This window comes from Saimiri boliviensis, chromosome 5 (assembly GCF_048565385.1).
Source record: "Saimiri boliviensis isolate mSaiBol1 chromosome 5, mSaiBol1.pri, whole genome shotgun sequence".
Lineage (NCBI taxonomy): Eukaryota > Metazoa > Chordata > Mammalia > Primates > Cebidae > Saimiri > Saimiri boliviensis.
This window is the reverse complement of record NC_133453.1, coordinates 73,747,550-73,771,341: the sequence shown is the minus strand read 5'-3', so window position 1 is coordinate 73,771,341 and position 23,792 is coordinate 73,747,550. Positions and strand designations below refer to the sequence as shown.

At 33.8% G+C, this 23,792-nt stretch overlaps 1 protein-coding gene across 7 annotated transcripts in view; it reads right to left on the bottom strand.

Moving 5' to 3' along the window:
- Window positions 1-5,017: 5,017 nt before the first annotated feature.
- SCN1A (sodium voltage-gated channel alpha subunit 1) overlaps window positions 5,018-23,792 on the bottom strand; it is a 131,648-nt gene continuing 112,873 nt past the window's right edge. For 6 of the 7 annotated variants that reach the window (XM_074399553.1, XM_074399551.1, XM_074399554.1 and 3 more), the window contains exons 22-27: window positions 19,564-19,845; window positions 16,161-16,214; window positions 14,477-14,614; window positions 11,999-12,103; window positions 10,140-10,410; window positions 5,018-8,291 (exon numbers count right to left, since the gene is read on the bottom strand). In XM_074399553.1, the coding sequence (XP_074255654.1) occupies window positions 7,114-8,291; window positions 10,140-10,410; window positions 11,999-12,103; window positions 14,477-14,614; window positions 16,161-16,214; window positions 19,564-19,845 (2,028 nt within the window). In that variant the 3' untranslated portion in view covers window positions 5,018-7,113. Of the gene's footprint in view, window positions 8,292-10,139; window positions 10,411-11,998; window positions 12,104-14,476; window positions 14,615-16,160; window positions 16,215-19,563; window positions 19,846-20,569; window positions 20,768-23,792 lie in introns of all 7 variants that reach the window. The other variant, XM_074399550.1, reaches the window with a different exon arrangement.

The window sequence follows — 23,792 nt, the reverse complement described above, 5'->3', positions numbered from 1 at the left end:
AAATATACACATGCATAGTGGCAAGTTTAATTAACACGGGGGTAGTCAGTTCATAATAACTTAGAGGAAAAACTAAATTTTCTGTAACAATATTTTTTCATGATAAATTTATTATTAATGTTTTCTTTTACAAATTTATTTTAGGAACTTTCTGGTCTCCATATCCTCATAAATAAAAGTTGAATTCTGTGGGGAGAAAACAAACAAAAAAAACCGTCACAGCTAACAATTGAATTGCTCTGCGGACATCATACCTTTCTAAGCAAGCATTGAATACAGGATATGTATTCATCATAACCAGAGACAAGAGTATGTATAGCTTGGCTCCATACAGGTTATTTTCTTGGTTCCTATATCTAACTTTTGTATTTTCTAACCCTTCCTCCATAATGTTATTGGGAAAGCTAACAGCTAGCACAACATTTTGAAAACCCGAAGTTATTTATATCAACAAGATTATTCACAGTCAAATTTTCTCATAAATATCACTGGGACCTGTATTTCTTTAAATTTTAACCAAGAATGAAGATAGTGAGTATAAAGCCCCAGTTTTAGAAACTAACCTTTAAAAATATTGAGCTAATGATATGGTGAATAAAGATGCATCAGGGTTGAGCCAAGTTATTTTTCAAGATTAGAAAAACTGATTTTAAAAATACAAAGGCAGACCAAAAGGATCAGTGAAGAGGGAAAGAATGAAGATACAAGAGAAGTAGAACAAGTCATAGAGAAGGGTATCAGAGAACGTAGAAATGAATGGGAACAACTGATCTTTGAAAAGATATTAAAGGATGGATAGAAGAAAAGAAAGGAAGGAAGGAACGAAGGAGAGGAAGGAAGGGAGAGCGGGAGGAAGGAAGAAAGGGAAAGGTAGGGGGGGAGATAAAGTAAGAAAAACAAAGGAAGGAAAAAGGAAGACAATGGAAGGGGAAAAAGGGAAGGGAAAGAGGGCTTAGATATTTTTCACTGAATAGGAAAGAAGTTGTGGACGTTTATAATGATGTCCTCATTTCTGGCTGAGATGAGGAGCTGAGTTATCTGCAAGTATGAGGAGTGTTCTAAGGGAATGATAAAGGACTCAAGCCAATGAGTAATCAATTGATATTGCAATTTATCCACTTGTGATTTTAAGAATGTCTTGGTGATACAACTTTCCCCTCTATACTTGATTGTGTGGAGTATTTTCCTCCTCTAGTGCCTTTGCTGTTACACTGATTAAATCAATATTGATTGACCTCAGTGGAATATTTCCATGTGCCAGGAAGAATAGTACTATCAGCTGTACCCAATTTATAGTGATTTAGAAACACATTTATTTTCTTATATAATAAGAAATTCCAGTGCACACATGAAGAATATGCAATTACCAGACATATTTGCGGTCTTTAGTATGACAAGTTTATATAGTTCAAATGTCTGGGCTTTGTGATACAGATATACAAACATACAAACTTATGCAGTAGAGTTGTCTATCCCAATGGTTCCTAGACTTTTGGATTTCATGCACCAGTAAAATACAAATGGGAGGACTGACACCAGGTTGCCAATTTTTCACTTGGCCAAATAAAATATTAAAACAAATAACCCATTATCATATATTCTCACCATCATTTCAAAAGAACATTTAAACATTAAATGGTATTAGTCTTTAGAAAATAATCTAAAAGACACAATTTTAGGATAAAGCTCTTTAACTGGGATTTGCTCAGCTTTATAAATATTTATGGCATTATTCTTAATTTTCTGGCTTAACTACAGACATGTGAAAGCCTTGTCATGGGAGTGCGGCTCTGTGGAGCTGTGTGTGGAATTATTATTTATACCCACAGTGTCTGGTCCCCGGCTTAGCAAAGCGCCACCTTCTCTTACTGTATAGACAGAATCACCACAGTGTAGATTACAATTCTCCAAATTAGATCTGTTTGGCATCAAATACTGGGGTATTAACTACTAGGCCACAGATCTTTTCTAAAATATTCTTATTTTTAGCAAACAGTGATTACTATGAAGAACAAGGAATGTAATCATTTCTGTGAATTTTCAGGAAGTTATTGCTAGGAAATGAGAATAATAGTTAAAAATCCAATACACATTGAATTAATTACAAACAGTAGATCTAATTTTGAAGGTAGAAATTATAAAGTCCTGGACATACAAAATATGATAGTGTGAACATACAGACATAGGCACTTCAACAACACACAGCAAAAAATCCTCCCCTTTCTAAAGACACACACACGTCTATATTTATATCTCTGCCTGTTTACATACATACCTATATTCATATAAATGTAACTAATTTTTCTTTGAACTGATTCAAGAATGAGCTGCAGACGTTGTCACATTCACCCCTAAATGCTTTAGCATGCATTTTCAGAGAATAGGGACATTTTCTGCTTTCATGGAATAGGTACAGTAGTCTTAACAAAGTTAGGAAAATTAACACTATTATAATACTAGTAACTAATAAACAGTCCATATTCAAAGTTATTAAGATTTCCCAATAATATTATTTATCCCTTATTTTTTATTTGATATTCAGTCTAGAATTGTGTTTAGTTCTCATAGTTCTTTGACCTCATGCAATTCTTTAGCTTTTCTTTGTTTTTCACGACATCGACATTTTTAGAGTTCAGTCCGGTTATTTTATACAATGTCCTCAATTTAGTTTTCCTTCTGGTGAGATTCTGATTTTAAATTTCTGACTGCATATCAGGAAGTAATGTGGCCCTTTCAGTATATCTTATCAAGAGGCATAGTATCAGTTGGTCTCATAATTGATAACTTCTTTGAAGGTATTGTCTGCTGTGTTTCTCCAAAGTATATTTTCTTCTTTTTAAATTTTTTAATTAATAGAGAAGAGATACTTTGAGATGATATAAATATGCTATTCCTCATCAAACTTTCACCCATGAGTTTTAATACTCATTGATGGTTCATGAAGGAATCAATTGTCATTAGGATGATTGCCAAATAGTGATTTTCTAACTCTATTATTTCTTCTGCAATTGTTACTTAGCATTCAACTGCAAGAAACATATTTTTATTTTTCTTTAGTTACATTAGTATGTATTTGTTGATTCTTGTTTCATTCAATGAATTATAGTATTTTACTATCATTTATTTTGATGCTCAACTTGCCCCAGATTTGGCCAATGGGAAACCTCTTCTAATTGGTTCCTGTGTCTTATTGACATAACCTCATCACTCTTTGGAGAATAATTACTTTTTAGCACAGCAAATATTATACCAAATATATCAGAATGAATATGGAGATTTATATAATTATGTTTTACCAGTTCTTCTCTTTGTATTTGGAAAGGTAACAGTGAGTAATGGAGTGGATGAGTAGTATAAAGTCTGTAGGATTTATCCTATAATTCTTACCAACCTTAGTTAGAAATGGGAATTTTTTTCAGCCACTAATATATCAGAATTAATTGTTGTGTTGTTTTAGGATTGTGATGTTATGAAGAGGAAAAGTCAGTCCATTGTACAATAATGAGGAAAACATTGTTAATGACTATTCTTTTTCTGGTTGAGGCTACGTTCCCTCTACTGGCTTCACCTGATGACAAGGGAAGGCCTCTCATTCCTCAGAAATTTAGATAGATTCATTTAGATTGTTAATATTACTATTTGGACCACCTGAGTAACCTTTCCATGATCTCTGTGAAATCTGTACTGGACTTCATTGTGATTCCCTAGTTACTGTTTTTCTTTTCTTTTATTTTTCCTTCCTTCCTTCCTTCCTTCCTTCCTTTCTTTCTTTCTTTCTTTCTTTCTTTTTTTTTTTTTTTTTTTTGTTTTGTTTTGTTTTGGTTTTTTTTTGAGATGGAGTTTCACTCTTGTTGCCCAGGCTGGAGCGCAGTAGGGCGATCTCAGCTCACCACAACCTCTGCCTCTTGCGTTCAAGCAGTTCTCATGCCTCAGCCTCCTGAGTAGCTAGGATTACAGGCATGCACCAACCACACCCAGCTAATTTTTTATTTTTAGTAGAGACAGGGTTTCTCCATGTTGGTCAGGCTGGTCTCGAACTCCCGACCTCAAGTGATCCACCAGCTTTGGCCTCCCAGGCATGAACCACCACTCCTATCCCTGTCTTTCTTTATCTGCTAAAGTTAGCACGATTAAGCCCCTAAGCTGAAGCAAGGTACATCTTTGCTTCCTGCTGACTTTCATGAGCTGTTGAATCACTTTGTATCAGCCAGTTAGGAGACAGATGGACATGCTGAAATGAGGCATAGAGAAGATTTTCATGAAGGGGACATTTACAAAGGTGTTGGCAATGTTAGGAGAAAGCTACAAGGAATGAGAAAGCACTCTCAATGAAGCAGCAGACCTGAAGGGGCAAGGGGAGGAGTGTTCGCCAGACCCCAGAGAAAGTAACTCCAGTTGTATGAGGGGCAATCTGACTGGAATATGACTTTCAGGGGGAGGAATTAATCCAGTGCCAACCTAGGGCAACTCAGAAAAGAAGGAATTGGAGAATAAATATTCCTATGTCAATTTTCTCTCTGTGATGCTTTCCCACTGGTGCTTCTCATTGGCCAAACCAATTGGGAGCTTAAAGGTAGGAGAGCCTATTTATGCAATGTGTAGAAGTCACCCTTTTGGGACACACAGAATAATGCAGAAGCATGGGGAGTGGCTCTGAAGGAGTAAACACAGTATCCCACACACATGGCAACTCTAAATTTTTAAACAATGACTTAAGAGGTTTTTTTTTCATAGCTCAAATGGTCATCCACCATCACTTAGATTCCCATACTTCTCTTCCTCCTAGAGTCACCAGCTATCCACTGACACCAGTTCTTCCTCCTAACATAGAACACACCTGCTGCTTGTAACCCTGGGAGATCATTACCCCCAGTGACATATCTACCCTAGGTTTTCTTGTCAACTCAGATATGCCTGTGTGTGTGTTGGGGGGTGCTCCCCTTCTCCCTCAATTTGTAATGTAAAAATCTCTCTGTCATTACAATATTCTGTTAACAAAATGTGACTGGGCAAACAATAAAATAAAAAAATGTAATCTTTATTAGTTTTGCACATTTTAAATGTTGGTTAGCATTATTTAGTGTAATAGTAGCATTTTCCAGCATGCAGTTCACAAATACAGTTTATCTAAGTAGTTTTAAGAAAAAGAGGAGCCTATGGTTTGCTTCTGCAAGAAACACAAAATGTTCTGATGTAATTGACTATATAAGTTGACTACTCTCTGTTCTTGTGGAAAAAAAAAAAAACTGTGAAGCCCACATTATATTTAGAACAATCTAGAGCAGCATTACTCCAAAGAAACGAAAACATAAACTGAAGTTAGAAGAAAAGGAAAAAGATAAAAATAAGTACTACATTCAATTCAGTTAGTACAGGTACTACCAGAAGTATAAATAAAATTTTAAACCCTTTTCCAATTGCAAAGTATACTTTGGACATGAGTCGTGAACCTATTTTGCACCTTAAAATTGTGAAATAATCTAAAATTAGCAAATGTAATTTAAAAACCAGAAATCTACAACTATCCAGTCTTGTTTTCATTTCTTATTTAGCAAATTTCTTTCATGAAAAAGTACTATGGACAGAAAGTAAGAAAAGTGATTGTGATATCAACCTGAAGATAATTTCCTCTTCATATTTATGTACATGATGCAGAAAAATAAAATAAAATGACTTTTTTACAGTATTTATATTTGCTTATAAAATTCTAAACACATTTTTAACAGGTTAAGCAGTGTGTTTTTTTTAACGTGTCTGTACAGTCTGGCTATACACCATATGTTATCCACTTAAAATTTAAAAATAATCCAAAAGCTGTTAAAGTGCTGAAAACTATTGCTTAATGACTTAAATAAATGAGATCTGTTGAACAATTCCTTGACTTTACCACTGACATATGGTTTCTCATAAATGAGATTCTGAGCAGTGAGAGAAACCAGATACAGCAGCATGGTAATATAAACATGCATTGATAGCATCCAAACTACCTATAAATGGTACAGAATACATTATATTACCTGTGTAAAGCTTGCACTCTACATTTCTTGTGGTACATATTTGATGCAATAAATACTGTGCTTAGGTCATTATTTGTTTGCTCAAACGTGCACCACAGGGTAAAATGACTATTTACATAATAAATAGCATTTCATTAACATACACAGTGTCAACCTTGCTGAGAGCCAAAGATGGCTAAACAAAGTGCAGGATAAAGCAGAAATTTATAAAGAGTTATTTTAGTCAATTCAGTATTCTGGAGGTGAACGGTGAGGGGCAATATTCACTATTCAGTATTATTTTAATATGACAAAAAACAAAACCCATAAAATTTATGACTCCAGACATTTGAATGAAGTTTTCACCTGCTAAAATTTACTGGCCTACCTACACACGATCTACTTGGTCTAGGGGCTAGATTTTGCAAAACAAGATCAGCGAAGAACCTCCACTTATCACCCAATTACCTCTCCCAGAAACATGGTGAAATTTAAGAACTCGTTTTTCTTGTGACTTTTTCTCATGCATGATCTCTAAGTGCAGCATGCCCTCATGCAAACCACGACTTTGTGTAGCTGGGAGGGCCATGTGGTTGCCATACCTCCCAGGTGGCATACCTGTTACAGAGGTCCTTTAGTCTATTTCTCAACAGAAACCTTGTTTACAAAAATAGTCACATATAATAAACACATGGATTAACAAAAAGATGAATCCACTAACAGATTCTGTAAAAATGTGACAAATGTGGCAGTTGAAATGCAAACAGTGGATACAATTACTACACTAAAGTGTTTCATGTTAAACAACCCCAAAATTATAGGTTTGTACCCCTTGAAACTGGTCCCTACAGTCTGACTAGCCATTGTCTCTCTTAACTTCAGCAGTGTCCGCTGGTAGTGAGAACAGTAACCTCCTGTCAAGGTCATCTCCCCTTTACACAGAGTCACAGTTTGCTGACAAGGGGTCACTGTCTTATTGTAGGCACTGACCTTAAGTAGATTTTTGTAAAAACAGTCAGTTTGGCATTGACCTCCTGAAGGAGTCCTGTTGATAAAAATACATCACCTTCACAGGCTGTAAACAATTTGTCACCCAATTATTTTTATTTGTTTTCATTTATTTCCCTTTGGCTTTTTCATCTTTGCCTTCTTGCTCATGTTTTTCCACGATTGGCTTTGTCACCCGGTCATAGGAGGGTGGACAAGCTGCAGTGGACATGGTCAGATCAGTTTTTTCTGTAATAGAGTTTTCATTTATTCTATCAATTATCATGTCTTCTTTTATAAGAAGATTAGCCCCACCTTTGATTTTGTTTTTATTGTATGTAAAGGAAGCTTGTTTTACAGTTCTCTTTAAAAGGTGGCGCCTGTAAGCACGCTGAATAATAACAGCGGATACTTCCTCTTGTTTTCGTTTTAAAGTAGTAGTGATTGGCTGATAGGAGGCCTTGGAAGGATTGGAAGCCATGAATCGCTCTTCCATCTGTATTCGAAGGGCATCCATCTCTCCACTCTCTCCTAGAACCCGCTTTGTAAAAGCAAATAAGATATCAAGACAGTGAATCCGGTCACCACTTACCATGGGCAAATCCATGGCAATGAGCTGGAGTTTGTTTGGTTGTGGCAGATTGAGAGGAGGTTCAAGTGCAGCTGCAAACTGAGATAATTTTTCAAATTCCATGAACTGGGTTGCATCGGGATCAAACTTCTCCCAAACCTCATAGAACATCTCAAAGTCATCCTCACTCAGGGGCTCTGCACTTTCTTCAGTAGCAACACTGAAGTTCTCCAGGATGACTGCAATATACATGTTCACCACAACCAGGAAGGATATGATGATGTAACTGACAAAAAAGAAAATCCCAACAGATGGGTTCCCACAGTCTCCCTTAACAGAGCTTCCAGGGTTAGCTTTATTAGGGTCACAGTCGGGTGGTTTGCTGTTGAGAATAGGGGCTAGCAATCCATCCCAGCCAGCAGAGGTTGTAATTTGGAACAGGCAGATCATGCTGTTGCCAAAGGTCTCAAAGTTGAACATGTCATCAATTCCAACTTCCCTCTTAACATAGGCAAAGTTGGACATTCCAAAGATGGCGTAGATGAACATGACCAGGAAGAGCAGGAGGCCGATGTTAAACAACGCGGGAAGGGACATCATCAAAGCAAAGAGCAGCGTGCGGATCCCTTTTGCTCCTTTGATCAGACGGAGGATTCGGCCAATCCTGGCAAGACGGATCACTCGGAACAGGGTAGGGGACACAAAATACTTTTCTATCAGCTCGGCAAGAAACATACCTATGAATAAACAACGAGAATACCAACCAATGAAGAAATTATGCATTAAAATAAACATGTATTTCTTCCAAAGTTCCGAGGTAAAGTTCAGAGTCCCGAACTCATATAGTTATATTATCTTAAATATGACAGTCATATGATGTATATGTAATTGTATGTAATATATATTATAAATAAATCTTAATTTTGAATTTCAGCAATAATTTCAACTTTTTTTTTATCTTTAAGGGATGTTTATAAACTACTTTTAGTTTACATAAAGTCCCAAGTCAGAATTTAAAAAGAAAAGAAGTTAAAAATGCATGTCTGGCTGAACAACAGTGGCCTAACAGTGTAAGTACAAGTTTATATGTATACAGTTACTTTTTCTGAAATTGCCATATTCTAAATTCTCTATTTACTCCTTTTTCCATCTGAAAGTTTTTGATGCTACTTTCATCTCTCCATGATCTTGATACTTACTTAACTTCCACTCTAATATTTTTATATACTTATTTATGTATGTTCTGGTGCATTTCTAAAAGGATCGCAGGTTGATGCTGTTTTTAGTCTCCTGTAGCTAATGCTGTATCTCAATTGTTTTTGGTCTCCTGCACCTGACACTGTAATCTCAATCTTCCTCTTTTAAGCTTCTATCTCCATTTGCTTTTTAGATAAAAACTGTACTTGTAAAGATAAAGAGTTCGAGAAACTAAATGCCTTCAAGTTTAAATGCTTCATTCTGAAAAGACTAAGTATAAGAAAGAGAGTGTGTGTGTGTAACAGAGAGAGAAGGAAATGTGTGAGAATACAACTCTTATACCTTAGCCACACTAATTATAACCAAGGATTATAATTAGTGGGAATCAAAGGCTATATACAACATATGAGTTGGATAAAAGGCCAATTTCTTCAGAGAAAGAGTAGCATGAAAATCTGTCAGAGGCACCTTGTTTTGGATAGTAAAATGTTGACCCAGTTATATCATCCTATTTAAGGAAGAATGAATATTTTAGGCCAACAGAAACATGCTTTTCACTTTACTAGAGCTTTAGTTGTTTCCAATGAAATGAGTTATCGCTCATGAGGCTAGTCATATGTTCCAGGCTTTGAAGTATAATACTGATGATGTCCCATGCCACCTTATTTCCCTTGTGCATTATTATTATAAACCCATTTTTAAGGTTGTCTGTAAAATCTCTATATGATACTCATGAAGAAGCTACTATAAGCATTTGCTAACATTTAGTCCTCATCTTTATTCTCTTTGGGTTACGGTTCCTCCTTTAACAAAGAAAAATATTAATAAAAAAGTGCTTCATTTATCAAAAAAGGGCTAAGAGCAGCAAGCATTTATTCACACTGTGCATCCAAGAAACCCAAGAAATGACCCAAGAAACCCGTATCATAATCTCTTGGCACCTGTCACTACTCAATACTTTTCCTTATCTTGCAGCCACTTTCAACTAATATTCTAATATGCTGGTGACTCCATGTCCATTCTCTAAAGCAATATTTTTTCTGTACCAGACTAAATTTCTAGTCCTGTTAACAGAACCATCTAGATATTGTACGGGTTCTTCAATCTCAAAATGCCAAAAACATTTTTATCTTATTTAATAGCAGTTCTAGTTCAAATGAATGACATTTTACTACATTCACACTAAGTATATTATTTATGTCTAAAATAGAATAAGAAGCAATACTGATATATAGCAGGGGATATTTTGTTAAAAAACCAAACACACCTGGATAAAATATATCAAAATATTTACAATGATTATCTTTGATTGCTGGCATGATCTTGATTCAAATCTTGATTGTTTCACTTATATTAAACTGAATTTAAGAACTTTAAATGTTTCTTACCTACAATGGAGAGAATGACAACCACAAAATCAAAAATATTCCAACCAATGGTAAAATAATAATGGCGTAGGGAGATGAGCTTCAGAACACACTCTCCAGTAAACAGCACAATGAACACTAGATTGATTCGTGACAGAATGGTAGTCACATATTCACTCTGGTCATCTGTTTCCACCATCATTGTGACCATGTTAAGACAGATAAGAATCATGATGCTTATGTCAAAAACTTGTCTGGTTACGAAGTCAAAGACCATTCCTTGAAATTTGTTCTGTAGAGAAACAGAAATGTTTTTAGCAACAAAGGAGTTTTCTCATGCACATTAGCATCAAATACTTTCTGCATTAATTGACTTTCTAGTTTCTTGTAAAGTGGTCATTGGCCCTGATTTTTGTAGGGATGATTTATAGCATATTAATTGTTAAAATTTAGTTATTTAAATTGCCATTTACCAATGTGTATTTCTCAGAATAACAATCCCTTGTCCAAAGAGGGTTTCTGATGAAAAGCAAAAAAAGAAAGAAAAAAAAAAAAAAAAAAAAAAAACACTGAATACTATATACTTCTTCCAGAGGTATGCAATGCATATCAACATTTTAAGATCATGAGAAGGTAAGAAACCTGTTTGATTTTGTTTTTCCAGACTTTCAAATGATCAATGGGACAATGCATCCATTTTAAAATATAGTATCTATTAATATTTTATTTGTTGTATTCTCAAATAATTGTTAAGGGGAATTTGGAATTTCCAGGACACATCTATAAGATTATGTATTTAAATACCACATATTACAATATTCATATTCTTCTACCAAATACCCTTGACTAACATTGTCAGACATAGAGTGCTGGACCTGCACAAGGATAATCAGACCAGAATGATATTTCTTATATGTTTATGTCAAAAAAATCATGTTCTTTGTCATTGATCTGTGATTCTACTCCCCACTTCCGCCACTGGTAGTCACTGAAGGCCATCTGCAGGCTTTTTTCTTTGGGCCACTAAGGAATTCTGAGTGTGTTTTCTAACATATTTTTCCTATGAATTGATTGATTCACTTCTACTTTCAGTGTTAAGTTTTAACAGAGAAAGCACATATTTCTCATCATTCTCAGGAAGGCAATATTTGATCATCACAACATGACTATTTACTAGTGTTGGTTTCCTTGATGTACCCTAGGAATTACTGAAACCTCTCAGATCATCATCATGAAAATCTTTATCATGTGAGATAGTAGCTCTCCATTTTCATAGGAGTTTGTTTGGTTCATCATGGAAACATGAGTATTGTTATTTATCGTCATAAATTGTAATTACTGACCCTGACTTCTGCAGACATTATTAGTAGTATCTAACTCTATAGCCATACATATGAATAGTAGATACTGGAATTCTTTCCTCCTTTAAGACACTTAGTATCTCTAGTGAAAAATAAAATAGAAGTAAGGTGTTATTTGACTCAACACTTCATCAATCCTTTAAAATATTAGAAAACTGCATTTCTTGTAACCCCATCCAAAGGTTTACTTCTTTTCCTGATATTACTTAGCAACCATTCTTGAATTGTGTGATTAACTTTCTTGTGTGCACGTCACATTGTCTATGTGTCCGTTGGTCAATTAATATGGATTCTAATGGTGTTCTTCTGTATCTCTTGTAGTAAAGGATATATCTTCTATTTCTTCTTGTTCTTTTTTGGTCATTTTTTTTTTTTTTACCATTACCATAAAAGATACAGTGATGCTCTAAAAGTGAAAGAAATGTTTGCTACTGGAAATGTTAGCTACTTTCTTTTTGTAAGACAACCATACAAGTTTTTGTTTTTATATTTTCCCCCATATCATTTGGTATTTCTTACTCCTGGTCGAGGTATAGGCTTTTGAGGTTTTTTCGATCCTAATTTTTTCATTGCATTATAGTATTTCTTCTGTTCTTCTGTCATAAAGATGTCTTGACCTCCAAAGTATAGAAAAGAAAAATCAAACTGGTTAAAACTGTGTCCTTTTGCACATAATTTTTCAGTGTTAAAACAGAAAAGGGATGGCTGAAAAATGAAATGCAAAATTCAACCAATTAGTATAATTACATCTGGGATTTTAAATTTGAAAAATTGAACGTACTCTTTAGGTATGATAATAATATTTAATTCCCTAAATCATTCAAAATTGACTATTATTATTATCTTATGAAGAAAAACACTCCCAAATCTCAAAAAGGTTAATTATTTTACCCAAGACCATATGCTTAGTGATGGTGAAATTTGGTTCACTGAGATAATAAATACTTGGTATCTTATACTATACACACTGCCTTTATGATGTTAAAGGCAATGATTTTCTTATTCAAAGGTAGCAAATAATTAGAGTATGTATACTGCAAGATGGTTTGGAGTTACTCATTTAAAAAAATCACTCTAACTGTGTCAAGAATTAGAGCAAAGGGATAAAAAGAAAGCTGGATAAGTTAGTGAGAGATTTAGGGGCTAAATCAGAGCACATAGCATAGTAAGTATGGGACAGACCATCAGGGATACAAGATTGGAACACTGGCAAATAAGTGAAATGGAGTAGCCTGATATTGACTACAGAGTACTTCTAGTAATCAGAGAAAGGAATTGAGGGGAGAATGTTCTGTAGTGAAAGCAAGCACTCATTATACAAAAAGCAATCATACTGAGCAAGTGAGATGAAGCGATAGTACATAAAAAAAAAAAAGAAACACAAATGGCTAACAAGCATTTGAGAACATGTTCAAATGTAATAAAATACCTAAAAGTCATAACACTCAAGGTAATAAAAGTCCTAAAAATTAAAATCAAATACAGTTTTCTCAGATGGATAGACTGCAAAAAAAATTTTCCCATTCTGTTGGATGCCGATTCACTCTAATGACTGTTTCTTTTGCCGTGCAGAAGCTGTGGAGTTTGATTAGGTCCCATTTGTCTATTTTGGCTTTTGTTGCTATTGATTTTGCTGTTTTGGTCATGAAGTCCTTGCCTACGCCTATGACCTGAATGGTTTTGCCTAGATTTTCTTCTAGGGTTTTAATGGTGTTAGGTCTTATGTTTAAATCTTTAATCCAGCTGGAGTTAATTTTAGAGTAAGGTGTCAGGAAGGGGTCCAGTTTCTGCTTTCTGCACATGGCTAGCCAGTTTTCCCAGCACCATTTATTAAACAGGGAATCCTTTCCCCATTGCTTGTCTTTGTCAGGTTTGTCAAAGATCGATGGTTGTAGATGTGCTGTGCTGCCTCCAAGGCCTCTGTTCTGTTTTCACCTATTAAATATCAAGCATTAAAAAAAAAGAGAGAATGTTTGGTGCCAGTGAGGGAACAGTGGCATGGGTGCTCGTACAATGTTATTGGGAGTTTGAGTAGATACTTTATATCTGGGGCAGTGAAATATTTCACCATGGGAATTTATTCTAAGGAAATAATTAAAGCTATTTTTTCTCTCCCTTTTTTTTTTTCTTTTTGCACAAAGACTTTCAACAAGGTACTATTTAAATCATTAAAGATTAAAAACAATCTAAATTATCAACCTATCGGGGAATGTATAAGTAAATTATGATAATGTATATATGAATACTTTTAACAAAATGAGAAAATACATTAAGTCAAAAGTGGAATTTATAATTATAGATTAAAAATCACAACAATAAGGCTATGTGTAGAAATAGTTTGAACAGAAAAACAAAATGTGAATGACAGCAGTTACTTCCAAGTGATGATATTTATTTGTTTTCCATATGTTTTATAATACACATATAAAATTGGGACAATAAAATAAACCTTATAAATGATAAATAATAAAGAGGCATCCAAGATTGAAATGGATAGCTTATAATCAAATATCTTGGAGAAAGAAGTGGGAATATATAAAAGAAATAAATGAAGGAAAGAAGTATAAAAATAAACACTAGAAGAAGCTCACATCCAGTGCCTAATTTCTTGCAAAGATTTAGCTGGAAAACATATTTTCAAGGGGGAGTGGGTAGTTGTAGGGATAAAATAACAAGTTGCCTTCAGGAAAGGGGCATATTTGGTTGCTTTCTACTTGTGTTCTAATTATCATTATTTTTTAAAGATAGAAAATGTTTCTTGATAGTGAATAAGAGGAGAAAAGCTTTATGAACCTATACACAAGAGTGCGGAACTCAGTTATTCTTAGCTTTATATAGCTGGTAACATATAGGTAGTGAATAACGGAGAGGAAGGAGATATAAATGATAATATATACTCCCATTTGGTTTCTATATTAAAGTACCCATTTGGTGGAGAAAACACTTTAAGGAATAATTTTCTATCTCAGTACAAGAGAATATATTAGAAATACTTATCTTCTTTTTTTGCTGGTTGAAATTATCTATGATGACACCAATAAACAGGTTCAAGGTGAAGAAGGACCCAAAGATGATGAAAATAACAAAGTAAAGATACATGTACAGACTTTCCTCATACTGAGGCTGGAGTTCCACCTACCAAAGGAGAATATTTTGTGAAATATTACTATACATTTTCGTGCCGGAAATGTCATTGGCACTTTTTCATGACAATATAAACATTATTTTTACTAATATATGTTTTTTTTTTCTAAATCAACTACCTCTAAAAAAGATATCTGAAATTAGCCTTTAGAAATGTTTTCATGTGAAAAATACGGCCATTATGACATTCTGCAATCTATTTTTATAACTATAAATACAAATAATGTTTTTCTATTTGAACAATGATGTGCTAAATTTGCAAACTTTTAAGTTACTGAATTTTAGTAATTTCAAAATTAATAAAAAAATTTCAAGTATAAATATCTATAAGATAGGTTTAGAAACAATTATTCATGTATGCATGAAATAATGTAGCAAATAATAAATGAGTTGTTTATTTAGATGTTTGACACTATACCCTAACCTAACAGTCATTGAATTTTTCAGATCAAGTAGACATAACTGGACAGTCCATTTTATAATTTCCCAGTTGATTATTTAGTTTCTAGATTGTGCTTGTAACAAATGAGATATCACTCATAATTTAGTAATAGAGTGAAATAGTCACTATAGTTTTTTTTTTTTTTTTTTTTTAACAGATTCATGTCCTTCTAAAGGTAACAGTTAAAACAAACTAAACACACAAAACAAAATATAAATGACAAAGTGAAAGAAAGCAACTCCGGAGGTTGTCAAAACAATACCAACATAACTAAAACAATGGGAAATGCACTTCGAGAAAGATAACACCAAACTATCAGGTTAAAGACTGCAGGGACAGAGGTTGCCCTTTATGACGATAAACTAAACAGATGGAACTTCAGAATAGAAAGATGGAGGTTGATAGAAAATACTACATCTTACAAAGTTTTGTAGAACAAAGTTGGAATGAGCATAAATTTCAGTTTAGGTCACGGAGACTGAAAAAGGATGAAACCAAATAAAATAGATTTATACTTTGGTGACGTACAGTTAAAGGAATCTGTTGGCCACAGAAGTGATAGCAACATTAGTAAAGGCTCCAGTAAATTTACGGATGCTAAAATCATATAACAGCATTCTTTTATATGGTTTAAAATATGATTGTTTGAAAGAAACTATCACAGAAATCTAAGGCTGACAGAACAATATCCATAACTTTTCATACTGTTTAATATGGAGGGTGAGTATACATTTTAACTAATGATAGAAATCATATATTTCTTTAGATCTGGTCCTGCACACTGAAATTACTTCTAATTATATAATGTGTGGATAAATAGGAAACAAAAGAGAAAATATTTAAAATAAAAATATTTGTTAGTTCCTAAATATATGAATTTGTTACTTTGATTTCCAAAATAATTCATGTTTTGAATTATCTTAGTAAGATCTTTCTGATAAACATTGCTATGATTGAATATTAACCTGTCACATTTTTCCCTAAATATTTTAAATCAAGATAGAATCACTTCATTGGTTTTTTTTATGCTTTGTTCAATTAATTTTACCAGCTGGTCAATACTGTAAAAAGACTTAGAATACAAGGAATACTTACATTTCTAGAATCAACTGCCGCATACATTATATCCATCCAGCCTTTAAATGTGGCCTATTAAGAAGGACATGCACGTTTTACTTTGGAGTAAAAATAATTTAGATCTGATGTTTAACAGATATTCTTAGTGATATAATTTTCAAAAATAAATACTTGTGAAAGATATTTCAAAACAAGTTTTACATAGATTTTGGACCAAGACTGTATCTTAGTTAGGCTTTTCATTTCTCGAATACATATTGAACAAAATGGCCATTTGATATATCCTCCCATTTGATAACCAATCACAAATACTTTTCAATTCTTTAGAGTTCATGGTACTTTTTTCTTTTCTTTTCTTTTCTTTTTTTTTTTTTTTTTGTTTTTGTTTGTTTTTTACAGTCTCATTCTGTCACCCTTGGCTGGAGTGCAGCGGCAAAATCTCAGCTCACTGCAATCTCCACCTCCTGGGTTCAAGCAATTCTCTGGCCTCAGCCTCCTGAGTAGCTGGGACTAGAGGCGTACGCCACGATGCTGGCTAATTTTTTTTTTTGTATTTTTGGTAGAGATGGGGTTTCACCATGTAGGCCAGGCTGGTCTCGAACTCCTGACCTCAAGTGATCCACCCACCTTGGCCTCCCAACGTTCTGGGATTACAGGTGTGAGCCACTGCACCCAGCTGGTATCATGATATTTAAAGCACTATTAAAATTTACTGGATCACTTTTAGAAATCTTACAAATGCCAACACATTTGTCAATAGCTCTAACAGCTGAGTAATTACAACTTAGATCTAAGGATCATCTGCTAACATTTTTCTGCAAGGTGATCAAAGGGATTGAAAATGTAAGATTTCTCTTTATTTTAACAATGTAAGGATGGTACTGGGATACATAAAGGCAGGGTTGCAACTATCCTTTTAAGAATTTTGGAGCAAAACATTTAAAAATAATCCCGTATTCTATTTCTTTCTGAAATTCTTGAAGATAATAAGTTAATATGAATAAGAAATATGAACAATAGAACAGGAGACACTTGGCACTCACAGGCTAAAGGATACTCAGGCTAATAACTTACGGTAATTTGTTATTTGTCCTGGGGCATGAATTTGGAGTCCTGTCAGCCTAAATGGTCTATTCCTTAGCTAGTGAAGGAGACTAGCAAAGCCTTTAGCATCTGTATCACAATGTGTATTTGTTTTGATAACACTAACCTTTGTGAAGTGGTGGATATCATGAGAGGAAAGCTAAGCAAGGGTGTGGGTAACAGCAGTAAAAAGTAATAATTCCTAACTAGAAAGTACAAGGCTTTTGTACATAAAAGAGAGATGTGTTAAATATGTCAATGGCTTAGGTCAATAATAGAAAAAGTCCATTACACACTTGGTATAGAAACAGAAAGAAGTGATTCAAGGGACCGTTTCAATGACTTACTAATCAATAGAGGGGTGATTCTGTAAAAGCCAAATGGGAAGCAGTATTTTAGAGTGTTTTATTTATTTATTTATTTTTGTAGCAGAATTTATTTAATGGCTTCATGCAGGACCATCACTGTATTTTCAGAATTGCTTACATTTTAAAGAATTGCTTAAAATTTTTATTTTTTCTTTCCTCAAATTTACAGAGGAAGTGATCATTTTAGTGATATTTATAAGTGTGGTTATTAGTTAAGGGTTAGAGTAAGTGTCCAAATAAATATCATAATGTGTCTACAATGTTTAAAGAAATCATTCTTGCCAGATTTTTAAAAGTTTTACTTCCGTGTGTTCTGGAGACAGAATCTCACTTTGTTAGCCCCACTGGTCTAGATCTCCTGGCCTCAAGCAATTCTCCAGCTTTGGCCTTCCAAAGAGATGGGATTATAGGCATGAGCCACCATGCCCTGCCTGTTTTTGCCAGATTTTAAAAATTCCTATTTTAATTGTATGAATATGCGGAGTAGGTCAAAAATGTCAAGAAGAGAAATAAAAAGGTGGGAAGTAAACAAAAAGGTGGGAAGAATTTGTAATCACAGTAGACACCTGTGGAAGAGCTGCAAAAGGTTTTTTTTTTTTTTTTTTTTTTTTTTTGAGACGGAGTTTCACTCTTGTTACCCAGGCTGGAGTGCAATGGTGCGATCTCGGCTCACCGCAACCTCCGCCTCCTGGGTTCAGGCAATTCTCCTGCCTCAGCCTCCTGAGTAGCTGGGATTACAGGCACGCGCCACCATGCCCAGCTAATTTTTTGTATTTTTAGTAGAGACGGGCTTTCACTATGTTGACCAGGACGGTCTGGATCTCTTGACTTCGTGATCCACCCGCCTCAGCCTCCCAAAGTGTGCAAAAGGGTTTTGACCAGTGTTGGTATGTTTGCTTAGTCTTCTGGATGAACAATTGAAATCATAACCTTCGTGAACAAAATTGAAGACACTGTAGAACCGCAAGGGAAGAAAGAAATTGTACAGTCTTTTTTTTTCTTTTTAAGCTGAGTTTTCAAATAATCTGGACTCTATTGTATTCACTGCTTTGTTGTGGTGCTGCTGTAGCTAGAAGCAGAATCAAATGAAAATGTTTAAAGGGACACTTTTTAATTTTTTAAATAAATTATAAACTATTTTTCTTGGAGACCCAGTCTTAAAGACCCAATAGTGAAAACATTAATATTTAGGATAAGATAGACTTAAATTATGGTACTGAAAGGTCATTTGAGATAAGACAACAGCTGCTTGTGCTTCATTTTTGTTTCTAGGTGCTTCAAGGTATTATTTCCATTTCACTATGGAGATCCATTTTTTTTTTTTTTTTAGATGAAATTTCATTCTTCGTTGCCCAGCCTGGAGTGCAGTGGTGCAATCTTGGCTCATTGCAACCTCTGCCTCCCGGGTTCAAGAGACTCTCCTGTCTCAGCCTCCCAAGTAGCTGGGATTACAGGCACACGCCACCATGCTAGGATCTAATTCTAAAACCTAAATGTCATTCCCCAAACTTTGATCCAAATAATAGAACTCAGCAGCAGTTAATTAATTACAATCTAGTTAGGTGTGTTAAGTGTATGTGTTTTGGATGATGATCTGTTAAATGTATTCTGTTTTGGACGCTGATCAGTGAAACAAGCCTTCTAATTGCAATAAAAAATTAACAAAGTTACTGATTTATTACTTAGCTTGTTTATATATAAAGAAAGACCAATATAGAAACAAAGAAAATACAAAAAAAAAAAAAAAAAAAAAAGACCAAGAGGCCTTTGTCTGGCCTGGTCACAACTGACTATCTGCACTGGTTACATATAATAAAGTTTCCACACATCTGGGCTTATAAACTTTTACTAACAAACTGAAATTTTTTAAATAGAAATACATACTTTCTTAGTAACTAAATAATAGATATACATCATTATTTTATTATTCCAAATAATGAAAATATTCAGAGAAAATAGTGTTCACTTACAACTTGAAGCAAAGAGAGATACCCAAATCCTACATTATCAAAGTTTACTTTCACATTTTTCCATCGAGCAGTCTCATTTCTTTCTATTAGTTTTAGGCAATCAGTATGATTATTCACTTCTTCAATGTCAAATCTGTCACCAGTTGTGGTGTTAATACAGTGGTAGAATTTGCCAGCAAACAAATTTACGCCCATGATGCTGAAAATTAGCCAGAATATAAGACAAACCAGAAGCACATTCATGATGGATGGAATTGCTCCTAAAAGGGCATTCACAACCACCTAATACACAAATGGAAAAAAAGGAAAGTCAGAATTCTTATCTGTTAATAAAGAAAAGCAAAGAAAACATTCCCCTAGTAATCTCTGGTCTTTCCATTTTGTTTTCTATCAAGGCTATTTATTCTAGGATATTTAAAAGCAAGTTTAAAAAAAAAACTTAAAATTCATTTTTTTCTTAAGCAATATGCTTATGAAAACAGCTATAGGCAATATAACCAAGAAATGAAACAAAAACTTTTTTTAAAAAAGGGAGGGAGAAGCGTTAAAAAGTTAAAGGAAAAGCAAAATCAGAGGAACTTGCTGCCAGATGAAGTCAGAATTGTGTTGTTTATCAGAAAAAAGAAAAGTTAAAAAGCCTATACAGAAGTTTAACTCATTTTAAAAAGGAATATACTGAAGAACAAAACTAAAACATTTGGACCTGAGTTGATTTGACCAATATATTTTTAAAATAACTTAAAAATTCAGATGATAAATTATAAAAATATTATTAAACACCTAATATAATTGTCTTTAATTATTCATGCACTGCTATGACTAATAATTTTTGCATAAGAAGCAAGACAATTTGCATTATGTATTTCATTAGATCATCACATCGTTTATTTCAAGCTCCAGTCATGTCAGTGGTTTCATTTACTGAGTTTAATTAAAAAAACTTACTTTAAACGAAACAGAATAGAAATCATTTCTTAGGAAAATAAGAAAAAGAGGGATGCCATACATAGTTCTCAAATCTGATGTGATCACATGAGGTTCTGTGTTCAAATATTATCAATTTTTTTTTCCTATGGAAGGATGTTTTCCCCCTCTTTATTTCTGGACACTTGTTCAAAATCTGAGTGTTCATATTTGGCAACAACAAAGGAATGGCTTCCTTGCCGTCTCCTCCATACTTCCCACTGGAGCTGCACAGGAGTGGCTAAGAGGGAAGGTAAAAACAGACCCAAAATGCTTATAAGGGGCAGCTGCCTCAAACTTAATTGCTAAGTTTAATTCCACCCGTGTTTGTATTATTCTTGTCAATCTGATACAAATGAAACAGTTGTCAAAATATCTTCTATTTGCCATTTGATACCAGTGTATTCTTAGAACAATTTTTTAAACTGCCTGTCTGAAAAAAAAATACATGAGCCAATTTCTTACACTTCTGAGCCCTGTTTAGTCTGTAAAGAACTCCAGGCCTTCTGCGGGACGTAAAACAGTGTGATAAGTGGGCCAAAGAAAATAATAATACCAGTAATGACAAAGGTGGGGCAGATGAGTATGAAAAATTAATTTGGTTGAGTTATCCAGGCAGAACCAAATGATGTGGCCTATGCAACCTACCAAGCTGACACGTGATACTTTGCCTTAGCTCATCTGAGTGTCTGCGTTAATACAATGGACTTCATAAACCTTCGTTTTATAATTTATTTTAAATGGATGGATAGAATTAGATTGCTTTCAGATTCAAGATTTGGAAACTGAAATCAAGTTGCTATTTATTTTCTGAATATTTCTGAATATTTTGTCCGCTATCCAGATTACAATACTGTTTCTACTGTGAATACACAGAGTACTAATTAAAATGTGTATTTTGCCTTCAACACCCAATTTAGAGTATGAGCAGAAGACTGATTATACTTATTTCTTTACTTTCCTTTCACGTTAATCTGTAAGTCTCAAATTTTTTCTTCAAAACATTTCTTAGCTTTGTCACCTCTTTTCCATTCTCACAGTCACCACTTAGAACTGTCCTCTGTTATTTTATACCTGCACTATCGTCAGCCTCCTAACCTTCTCCTTCATTTAATATATGTAAGATGAATTAATCTTCCCCAAGTCCCACTTGAAAGTTATGTATTGGCCTCCCAGTAACTAGCAAATATTTTTCTTACCTTGATATTAACATCACTCCACAATCTTTGTTTCCAGTTTTAACTTCCCTGGTCACCTATACTTCATGCTACTTCAATTAATGTAATGACTATATGCTAATATAATTGCCAGATAATTGAGATGCCATTTCCTTTGAAATTCCTTGTCGAAGATCTCCTCTTCTGAAATACTCTCCCCTCTTAAAGGCTTTAGTTCAAATAGCTCTTCTTTCATGGAGCCTAACTTTGCCCCCCAGTTTAGCCTCCTACGTAAAGAGGAATGTTTTCCCCTCTAAATTCAAGAATCAGAATTCTATTGTAGTACTGAACCAAACTGTAAAAATAATTCAGTACTGTGTTCTCATTTGGCACATGAGAAAAATGAAGTTAAAACAAGTTAAGTTCAGAAAGTAGCCTAGAAGTAGCATCTAGTGCTCTTTTCGGTCTACTTGGAAGAATTGCTTCCACTTTATCTGGTACCCATATTACTCTGTACTAGATTTAAGTGTAATCCTGTAATCCTGACAGATTGTAAGATTTTCTAAAAATTTAACATGCAAAAATGTGTTTGTGAATTTTGCAGGGCCTTGAGGGTCTTGGATATACGAATATACCAGAGAACTGTGAATATAGAAATAATATAATGGTTGACAAAATGAATGGGTCAATGAAGTAAAGGTTAGCTTTGTATTTTTTTGATCAAAACATACTTTTTAAATGTATTTCTGAATATGGGATGAGAATAATTAAGGAACTGAGCACAAGGAAAAGTCTTTGCTTAGGTAATATGTTTGAGAGCATTACTTTGAAACTGGGGATTCATTTAGAGTTAAAAGGAACTCCGGAATTTATCATACTAGCATGTACGCTGCAGCAGGGCAGTTCGAGATATGTTTCACAAAGTTGGCATATATTTGGCCCAGAGAAAAGTTTTACTTATTTTTTTGTGTGTGAACATGAAAGAATTTTATCTTAGAAAATATTTGGCATAGTATTGGGGAATGTACTATACAAAGCTATAGTCATATTTAAGATGCATTAAATTAGACAGTGAAAGATCATAGAAAAGACTGTCTTTTCCCAAGAGTTCCAAGCCATTCCTTGGTACAGCAGAGAAGGAGGTGTATTAGCTTTTTTCAGTCACAATAAAACTCCAGTAGTTGGTCCCCATGGGAGGAAGAAAGTAGGCAGAATTAGTCTGAAGAAATTGGAAAGAACAAATTGAAGTTTCAGGCTACGTGAAAGTAGATGTCTGAGAAAGGAACTATCATCATGAATTAATACTGTACTAGAGGCTGTTTCTTCTCAGAAACTTTTATCAAAACACACATCATCAAATAAAATTTCTCTACTCTAGCACAACCAATTATATTTCTGGTTCAATACCTGCATTTAAAAAATTAAGTCTATATTAAATGAAGGATTGATAGTTAAATATGCAAATTAACATTCGACATTTTCATAGATGAAGAAATGTCTTTTTATCCTAATTGTTTTTGAACTTGAAATCAACACTGTCCATGAATTCTTGTGCTTCTCTAATAGAAATAAAGAAAATATATGTGAATAAAAATAAAAAGTAGGCAAAGTAGAAATTATCCATTTTTTAGTATGAAGAAGAATAAGAAAATCTTTTTTAAAAAAAATCTTTAAAAAACTGTCTTGTGGATTTAAATTAAAACAATTATTTTTGTAAGCTATGATATATCAATGATCCAAACAAAAATTTTGACTTTTTCTCTCTCACAAAAATAAAAACTCTTCTTCTCGTATATTACACTTTAAGAATAAGTAAAATGTAGAGTTACGTTTATGTATGTTTTCACTGTGATATCTTTTAGAATCCTAGAAAGTTAGTTGGGAGTCACTTATTCTAAGAAGTGAGTTTATGCATTAAATTTTATCTTGATACTCATGATATTTTTGTTTTATTTATGGGTGTGCATTCTATATAATTCAAATAAGTGGATTCTTATATACTAATTTTTTGTTTACAACACAAATCACATGTGCTTATTCAACTATTTCTTAATATATTTTTGCCTTATTACATTTTGAAAATAACCCCATATAAACTTACACAATAAA